Below are 8,968 nucleotides of genomic sequence, written 5' to 3' on the forward strand. Positions count from 1 at the left end.
ATCAAAGGTTGTTTAGTAAGACGTAAAAAAGTGTGAAAATTAGTTCTAAGCTACTTGCCCATTCCATAAAAAAAGCTGTTATAAGATTCATCCTAGTTATTTTTAAAATATAACTAGATTAATACAAAAATATTAGGAATTTTTAAGTAAGTTTATTATAAAAAAATAATAATATTAATTATGTACCAAAATTATTAATAGTTTTTATACAATTAATCAAACTTAAAAATACCTGACTTCTTTAGAAATAAGAATAATACTTAGGAGTTGTTTGGTTTCTACGGACTAATTTTTAGTCTCTCTATTTTATTTCATTTTATCTATTTTAGTATCTAAATTGCAAAATATAAAAATTAAAATAGAGTTTTGGTTTCTGCATTTAGCAATTTAGAGACTAAAATAGAATAAAATGGAGGAACTAAAAATTAATCCCAAAAAATCAAACACCCCGTAAACTTCTCAAGGGTTAGGAGTATGTGCTATTAAAAGATTATAACGTATTCAGTTAAAGAAACTACGAGATCTACACCTCGGCATCTACCTTGAAACAAGTACTACCTCTGTTTGTTTATATTTGTGGTCGTTTAGTTCAATTTTGAATTGTACAGCGTCAAGTAAAAAAAATCGGAGGAGTATAAAATAAGTTTCTATGTCTACACAATTGAAAAAAATAGAAAACATAAAACCAAAAGCAAAAATCTGAAATACCGAAAATTATACAGCATAAAATTAACATCTTCTAATTTTTATTCGTTTGGTTGACGCTCTATTTTTTTTTACCAACAATAGCACTTTACATGAGGAGCTGAACTAAACACAAAATAACAGGTCGATCTGAAAGAAATGTTGACTGGGGAGCATCCATTTTACTACTAGTGTTAGGTGTACAGTGTAGTGTATCCTACTCGACCATATCTCGTTTTTTTACTGTATAGTAAGCGGATCAAGTTGCAGTCGATCGATGTGCCAAATTAATCATTCGTCGCTGCCGCCACTGTTGCTGGGACGCATCGGCTCCACCACGGCAGCGGCGACCTGCTTGGGCGTGTACCGGGCGGCGAGCACCATGTAGAGCAGCAGGTTGGCGACGCTGATGATGGTCCAGAGCCAGAAGTAGTAGTCCAGGTGGCCGGTGTCGAGGTCCGTCGCCAGCCACCCGGGCCGCTTCGTCACGGCCGCCACCAGCGTCACCACCAGCGAGTTGACGTAGAACCCCAGCGACAGCGCCAGGAAGGAGAAGGCCGAGCAGATGCTGCGCATCGCGGCGGGGGCCTCCCCGTAGAAGAACTCCAGCTGCGCGATGCCGCAGAAAACGTCGGAGCCCGCCACCAGCACGAACTGCGGCACCTGCCACACGATGCTCATCGGGCCGCTCCCGCCGTGGATGGCGCGGAGCCGGCGCCTCTCGACAAGCGCGGCCGTCCCCAGGGCCAGCACCACCAGGAACCGCCCCACGCCCATGCGCTGCAGCTGCGTCAGCCCACCGGGGCGCCCCGTCAGCCGCCGGGCCGCCGGGATGATGGCGGCGTCGTGCAGCGCCACCCACAGGAGCATGAACACCACCTCCACGGACACCAACGATGCCACGGGCACCTTGAACCGGCCGCCCAGCCGCGTGTCCATGGCCATCCCCTGCTGGATGAAGGTGGTGGTCATCTGCCCCAGCGACGCCGCGTACAGCACGCACGTCATCCAGATGGGAAGCATCCGCACCAGGATCTTGACGCCCTCCACCTCGCTCACCGTGCACAGAGACCATTCGCTCTCCCGCTCCTTGTCTCCGTCCATGACGATGATCGCCGCGGCCTTGTCAAGGCACCGCAGACCCTTGGTGCGCGCCAGTCGCTGCTGCTGTCCAGCGCTATCGCCGTCTTCGTCTTCGTCTTCGGCTTCGTCTTCGTGCAGCAGCACCGCCGCGCCCTCGTCCCGTTCCATCCTGACGTCGCGCTTCCTGAAGGCGGCGACGAACACCCTGATGATGTCCTTGAGTGGGCTGCCCGTCGGCATCTGCACCCTGTAGCAGGGCGTACCCGCCGCGAAGGCGAGCGCGGCCACGAACAGGCAGGCCGTGCCGATGCCGAAGCCGAGCGCCCACGACACGTTCTGCTCCAGCCACGACACGAGCGTGCCGGCGACGAAGATGCCCAGGTTGATGGCGGCGAAGAACCAGCTGAAAAAGGCCTGCTTCCGCTCCGGCCGGCCCGCGTCGTCGTCGTACTGCTCGGCGCCGAAGGGGAGCAGCGCGGACTTGACCCCTCCCGTGCCGATGGAGGTGAGGTAGAGCGCGGCGAAGAAGACGGAGAACTGCGTCTTGGTCGCCGGCGCGCACGACTCCCCCATCTGGCACGCCGTGGCAGGCCGCAGCGACGGGATCGCGGCGGACACGGTGAGGAGCACCAGGCCCTGTCCATTCGGCAGCAATCGATTCAGTTCAGACATTCAGTGTCTCAGCGAGTGAGTGTCACTGTCAGGCAGGCATTCCTGAATCGCAGAATACGGGATTCGATTGGATGAGGAAGAAAAAACTCACCACGAGGTAGAAGACGATGGAGGCGAGGATGGTCCTGTACTTGCCCCAGTAGCTGTCGGCGAGGAAGGCGCCGATGACAGGGACGATGAAGGTGGTGCCGTTCCAGGTGTCGACGTGGGCGGCGTTGAAGGCGGTGCTCCCGTGCAGCACCGTGGCCAGGTACACCACCAGGTTGAGAGCCACGCCCGAGAACGCGATGCTCTCCAGCAGCTCGAAGACTGGATGTAAAAAAAAAAAAGAATCACCAACAGCTCCACACCGGAGGGAATCGAAGGCCACGGATCGGGATCAGACTCCTTACCTAGGACGATTACCGGGCCCTTCCAGGTGAAGCGCTTGGTCGCCGCCCCCGACGCGCCGCCGCCGGATTCCATGGACGAAACCGCCTCCTGCCGCTGCTGCTGGTGGCGGCGGCCATTGGAGCCGCCAGGGGGAGGCGGAGACATGCCGCTCTGCGGGGACGGGAACAATTGCCTCAGGCAGCTGCTCCTCTGCTCCTACAGAAACGATACGCAATGCCGCCCGCAGACGCGACGCGACACGCACGGACTAGAGTGCAGGCTGCTGCACCGTGGCCTGGGGTCGGTCCAGGAAGGTGACGACCAGATCGCTGGCCGCGGCAGTCAACGAGGAGGGAGGAATACGGATCATGGACGATCTCGATTCTTCATCTCCATTTTAAAATAATAGGCGGATGAGCGCCGAGGAGTCAACATGAGGCAGAAGTAGAGGACAGATCCGATGGCGTGCGGTGCGTCGTCAATCGCCGTCTCGACCGCTCCCTCCTCATGTCATTTCATCTCGTCAGCGCCGGAGCAGAGTGACTGAGTGAGAGAGCGCACGCACGCGCAAGACGGGAAGGAGTAATTAATTATTGTAGGAAAAAAAACAAGGATGGGATGAGAGCACTCGTATGTATGCAACGGATGAAATTGGAAGCCTATCCGGCGGCGGCGGCAGTTGTAACATTTGCATTTGGCTAGGATCTCTCTTCTCACTGTCGTAGTCTCGTTCTCGTCTCATCACATCTGCCAACCACCGTCCAGCTAGGAGCGCAGATGGATCCAATCCAACCAGCCGTGCATGCAAGCAATAATAATACGGCAACAGATTACAATGAACCAGGCAAAGCAACTAACTCTCGACTGGATGTGTGGCCATCGATCAAACTGCCAGAGCAGAAGCTAGCTTTCCTTTATTGACAGCTGCTGTCGTCGCTGCACAGAACACTGCTAGTACCATCTACCACAATGATATACTCCAGCATGAGTAGTCGCTAGGCACTGCAGTCAGTACCTGCGTCGCCGGAAGCAGCGGCCCGATTCCCCTCTCTCGGACGCACCCGCGCCCACACGGCTCCTCCTGCCGCTGCCGCTGCCGCCGCCCATGGGCCTGTCTGGAACACGCGGTGGACGGACGCGGCGCGACCTGTCCTATACAAAATCTTGGAGACACGTCGATGTCACCGACCGTGACGGCTCCTCGGTCGGCTATCCTATCCATCCCTTACAAATGACTCAAGGCCTCAAGGGGCAAGATGTCGTCCGCTCCATCTCCTCCTCCTTTGCAAGCAGAGCAGCTAGGTTACAGCGCAACCAACGGCACTTGGTTGAAGCAAGTGTGTTGTGTGTACGGGAAGGAAATGAAACGAGATCGTCTGACAGCAGGCACACAGAACATGGCTCAGTTGAGCACAGACAGCAGACAGCAGACAGCACAGAACAGAACACATTCAGTTGAGCACTAAACAACTGGCTCGCTCGGTTCCGTCATCATCTAATGAAACCGTGGCTGTCAGCTCGCGAAATAAACAAGCCGCTGTCCAGGCCGAACGGCCTCAGGGCTTGTTCGCTTTGGAGTGGATTGAGGGGGATTGGAGGGGATTTAATCCCCTCCTATACAAATTTTGTATAGGAGGGGATTAAATCCCCTCCAATCCCCCTCAATCCACTCCAAAGCGAACAAGCCCTCACGTGGTCCAGTTGCTGTTGCTTAGCGCAAGCACCGGGTCACACTTCCGGGCGAAAACAACGGCTGCCTGGCCTACTACACCTGCTCCTACTCCTACTCGTTCCATCCCTTCTCGAAAAGGACTAAAGAGAGATCTGACCGAGCCTTCAGTTGCTTAAACAAATCCCCGGTGTGTGTGTGGGGTATATCAATGCCTGCAAATGCTGGTGACAGGCAGGCTGGCTGGCTGGCTGGCTGTCAGCCAGCTAGGCATCATGTGACTTCATTCAACTCGTGAATACAGCACCATTTGTTTTATGGTTATCTGTAACCCAACACTCTTTACAACCAGACGTCTACTCTGGCTTGGCGTCCGTCTACCAAGCCAATGCTGACCAACAGAGCTGCGTCTGCGTGCACCTGCTCAGGCAGTCAGGCCAACGGGAATCAAATCATCGCACAACTTGCCTCGGACGCGCACGGTGTTTGCGCAAAACAAAAAGGCTCGACCAGCTGAAAGACTGCAGCCGTGAAAAAAAACAATGCCGTCTGCAGCTGTTATACATTATAGGCTGTACTTTGTTAGATACACGTGGGTTTGGCTCAATTAATATTCAATAATAATCAATACTAATGAATCACTTTAAATACTATGGTGTACTAATAAATTAGAACTGTATTGAGCGATAAAGGGACAAATCAATTAACTTAAATAGGTAAATCATTGGTGTATCTATTGAGAAGTTAAGAAAAGAGTGAGTTACTGCTACCCGTGCGGCGCCACTGTCGGTCGTAGCTCGTGGAGTCGTGGTAGATCGGACCTTGGTCCGCATATTTCTTTCAAATGATTGCCCATTTTGCTTGTATTGATGACCGTCTGTTTCCTATTTTCTGGTTGGTAACAGCCGTCAGTTACTCGTCGGTTTTCCGTTCTAATGGTGCGACCATTTCTGTCCGTTGTCCTTTTCTCTCCTTCTGACTGCCTAAAAGAATGGAGAGAGATGACTCTTCCAGGTGCGCGCGATATATCTCACACGCGTTGCAAATAGGGGTGGGCGTTCGGGTTACCCGAAATTTTCGGGTCGGGTAATTCGGGTTTTTAAAATTTCGGGTTTTGAGAATCGATACCCGAAATTACAACGGTTTTTTCAATACCCAAAAATTCGGGTACCCGAAATTTCGGGTTCGGGTTCGGGTATTCCCGAACTACCCGAACTATTGTGTTGGCTTCATAAAAACACATACACTCTATTAAATTAGTATAAAAATATAGTTTGAATAATGATATACATGGACATATAAAACACAAGCAATCTACAATCACAAGTTATGCACACTTACACATAATTATAGATGTACAAATTAATAAATAAGCATGACATGAGTACATGACACATGAAAGTTCGGGTAATTCGGGTATTTCGGGTACCCGATTGTGATACCCGAATTACCCGAAATAATTTCGGGTTTTGCAAGTTGCTACCCGAAATTCCCGAACAAAATTCGGGTTTCGGGTATTTCGGGTTTGGGTTTCGGGTTACGGGTTTTTTGCCCAGCCCTAGTTGCAAACATCACGTCCCTGTCCCATCTTCTGCGAGCACAGAGAGAGTGGAAGAGCAGACCTCCGAAATCAACGTCCGTAGAGATATACTTGCACGGGTGTGCGGGCATCAGATTTTTGGGGAGCGTATTCGCGATTGCTCGCGTGATCCGTTTGACCCAGCATTGCTTCGTCTACATCCGGTTCTTCGTCGTTTTCCCCGGGCGACGTGTGCTACTGTTCTTGTTCCGGTGACCGTTCGAGAGACTGCACTGCGTACATCTTCCTACATCGACTTCGTACGACTACATCGAACATACACACGAGATGTCTCATGTGAAATGAGCCATTGATGCCTTGAGCATCGGTCCATCCGCAGGGTACTTTATGTGTTTTCGTATTTATGCATGTTTTATTGTTGTTTACTGCTTATGCGAGTAGTTATTCACACATGCACATACATGTCATCACATATACTTGGTCCAAACATTCCTTTCAAATGGTTGCGAATTTTGCCAGGAGTGATGACCGTCTATTTCCTGTCTTCTGGCTAGCAACGGACGTCAATTACTCGTCGGTTTTCAGTTCTAATGGCGCGACCGTTTCTGTCCGTTGTCCTTCTCCCTACTTCTACTACCTATAAGAATGGAGAGGGAGGACTCTTCCAGGTACGTGCGATATATCTCTCACACGCGTTGCAAACATCACGTCCCTGTCCTATCTTCTGCAAGCACTGACAGAGTGGGAGAGCATGTCTCCGAAATCACGGTCCACAGAGATACACTTGCATGGGTGATCAAATTTTTGGGGAGCGTATTCGTGACTACTCACGTGATTCGTTCGACCTAGCGCCGCTTCGTCTACATCCGGTTCTTCGTCTTCTTCCCCGGGCGACGCGTGCTGCTATTCTTCTTCCGGTGACCGTTCAAGAGACTGCACTGCGTATATCTTCCTGCATCAACTTTGTACGGCTACATCGAGCATACACATGAGATATCTCGTGTGAATGGAGCCATTGATGCCTTGAGCATCGGTCCCTCCGTAGGGTACTTTATGTGTTTTCGTATTTATGCATGTTTTATTACCGTTTACTGTTTATGCGAGTAGTTATTCACACATGCACATACATGTCATCACATATATCATACCTTGTTCCGAACATTCCTTTCAAATGGTTGCACATTTTGCCTGGAGTCATGACCGTCCATTTCCTGTCTTCTAGCTGGTAGCAGACGTCAGTTACTCATCGGTTTTCAGTTCTAATGGTGCGACCATTTTTGTTCGTTGTCTTTCCCCCTCCTTTTGATTTCCTATAAGAATGGAGAGAGAGGACTCTTCCAGGTACGCGCGATATATATCTCACATGCATTGCAAACATCACATCCCCGTCCTATCTTCTGCGAGCATAGAGAGAGTGGGAGAGCAGGCCTTCGAAATCACCATTCGCAGAGATACACTTGCACGGACGATCAGATTTTTGGGGAGCGTATTCGCGACTGCTCACATGATCCGTTCGACCCACCACTGCTTCGTCTACATCCGGTTCTTCGCCGTCTTCCTCGGGCGACACTTGCTATTGTTCTTCTTCCGACGACCGTTTGAGAGACTGCACTGCGTACATCTTCCTGCATCGACTTTGTACGGCTACATCGAACATACACACGAGATGTCTCGTGTGAATGGAGCCATTGATGCCTTGAGCATCGGTCCCTCTGCAGGGTACTTTCTGTTTTTCGTATTTGTGCATGTTTTATTGATGTTTACTGCTTATGCGAGTAGTTATTCACATATGCACATACATCATCACATATATCACACTATTTTTTCTGGATTAAATTAAAACTGAAAATGCATAAGTTTCTAACAATCCAAAAATATGATATTAGACATTATTCTGTTAGTGGTTTTGTCGGCGTTTCGAGACCGAGGGGTCCCTCGGGCCGACGAGTGAGTGTCGCTGCGTGCCCCAGCCCAGATGGGTCGAGCGCGAGGGCGAGCGCGAAGGGGGAAGGAGCAAGGCGGCCGGTGACCGGCGTGAGAGAGGTGGGAATCCCGTGGCCTTCGTGTTCGTCCCGCGCCCAGGTCGGGTGCGCTTGCAGTAGGGGTTTACAAGCGTCCACGCGGGAGAGGGAAGCGAGCGGCCCCAAGAGAGCGCCTGTCCCGTCCTCGTCCCCGCGCGGCCAACCCTCTCTAAGAGGGCCCTGGTCCTTCCTTTTATAGGCGTAAGGAGAGGATCCAGGTGTACAATGGGGGTGTAGCAGAGTGCTACGTGTCTAGCGGGGGAGAGCTAGCGCCCTAAGTACATGCCGATGTGGCAGCCGGAGAGATTTTGGCACCCAGCTGGTGTGATGTCGTGGCCGTCGGAGGAGTGACGGAGCCTGGCGGAGGGACAGCTGTCGGAGCGGTTGAGTCCTTGCTGACGTCCTCCTGCTTCCGTAAGAGAGCTGAGAGCCGCCGTCGTCACAGAGCATGCGGGGCGCCATCATTGCCTATCTGGCGGAGCTAGCCAGATGGGACACCGGTCTTGTTCTCTGCGGCCCGAGTCAGCTCGGGGTAGGGTGATGATGGTGCTTCCTGTTGACGTGGCTGGCATGCGCCCTAGGTTGGGCGACGTGGAGGCCCCTCCGAAGCCGAGGTCAAGTCTGTCTTCCATGGCCGAGGCCGAGCCCGAGCCCCTGGGTCGGGCGAGGCGGAGGTCGTTCGGCAGAGGCCAGGGCGGAGTCCGAGCCCTGGGGTCGGGCGAAGCGGAGTTCGTCGTCTTCCGGGGCTGAGCCCGAGTCTGAGCCCTGGGTCGGGCGGAGCGGAGTTCGTCGTCTTCTGGGGCTGAGCCCGAGTCCGAGCCCTAGGGTCGGGCGGAGCGGAGTTCGCCGTCTTCCGGGACTTAGCCCGAGTTCGAGCCCTGGGTCGGGCGGAGCGGAGTTTGCCGTCTTTCGGGTCCTAGCCCAAGT

General features: G+C 52.2%; 1 protein-coding gene across 1 annotated transcript; it reads right to left on the reverse strand.

Moving 5' to 3' along the window:
* Window positions 1-705: 705 nt before the first annotated feature.
* LOC100281619 (peptide transporter PTR2) lies at window positions 706-3,159 on the reverse strand. Its single transcript, NM_001154538.2, has 3 exons — window positions 2,832-3,159; window positions 2,531-2,748; window positions 706-2,403 (listed from the first exon to the last, which is right to left on the reverse strand). The coding sequence occupies exons 1-3, from the start codon at window positions 2,974-2,976 to the stop codon at window positions 976-978; spliced, it is 1,791 nt and encodes a 596-aa protein (NP_001148010.1). The 5' UTR covers window positions 2,977-3,159; the 3' UTR covers window positions 706-975.
* Between the last annotated feature and the right edge of the window lie 5,809 nt (window positions 3,160-8,968).

The sequence above is a fragment of the Zea mays genome, chromosome 1, assembly GCF_902167145.1.
Source record: "Zea mays cultivar B73 chromosome 1, Zm-B73-REFERENCE-NAM-5.0, whole genome shotgun sequence".
In the NCBI taxonomy this organism is placed as follows: Eukaryota; Viridiplantae; Streptophyta; class Magnoliopsida; order Poales; family Poaceae; genus Zea; species Zea mays.

Bases quoted from the DNA above. Each gene is read 5' to 3' on its own strand.
- LOC100281619 (NM_001154538.2), bottom strand. From the start codon at position 2,976: ATGTCTCCGCCTCCCCCTGGCGGCTCCAATGGCCGCCGCCACCAGCAG. The intron at 2,749-2,831 runs GTAAGGAGTCTG...TTTTACATCCAG, and splicing joins GGGCCCGGTAATCGTCCTAG to TCTTCGAGCTGCTGGAGAGC. The intron at 2,404-2,530 runs GTGAGTTTTTTC...CCGAATGGACAG, and splicing joins CCATCGTCTTCTACCTCGTG to GGCCTGGTGCTCCTCACCGT.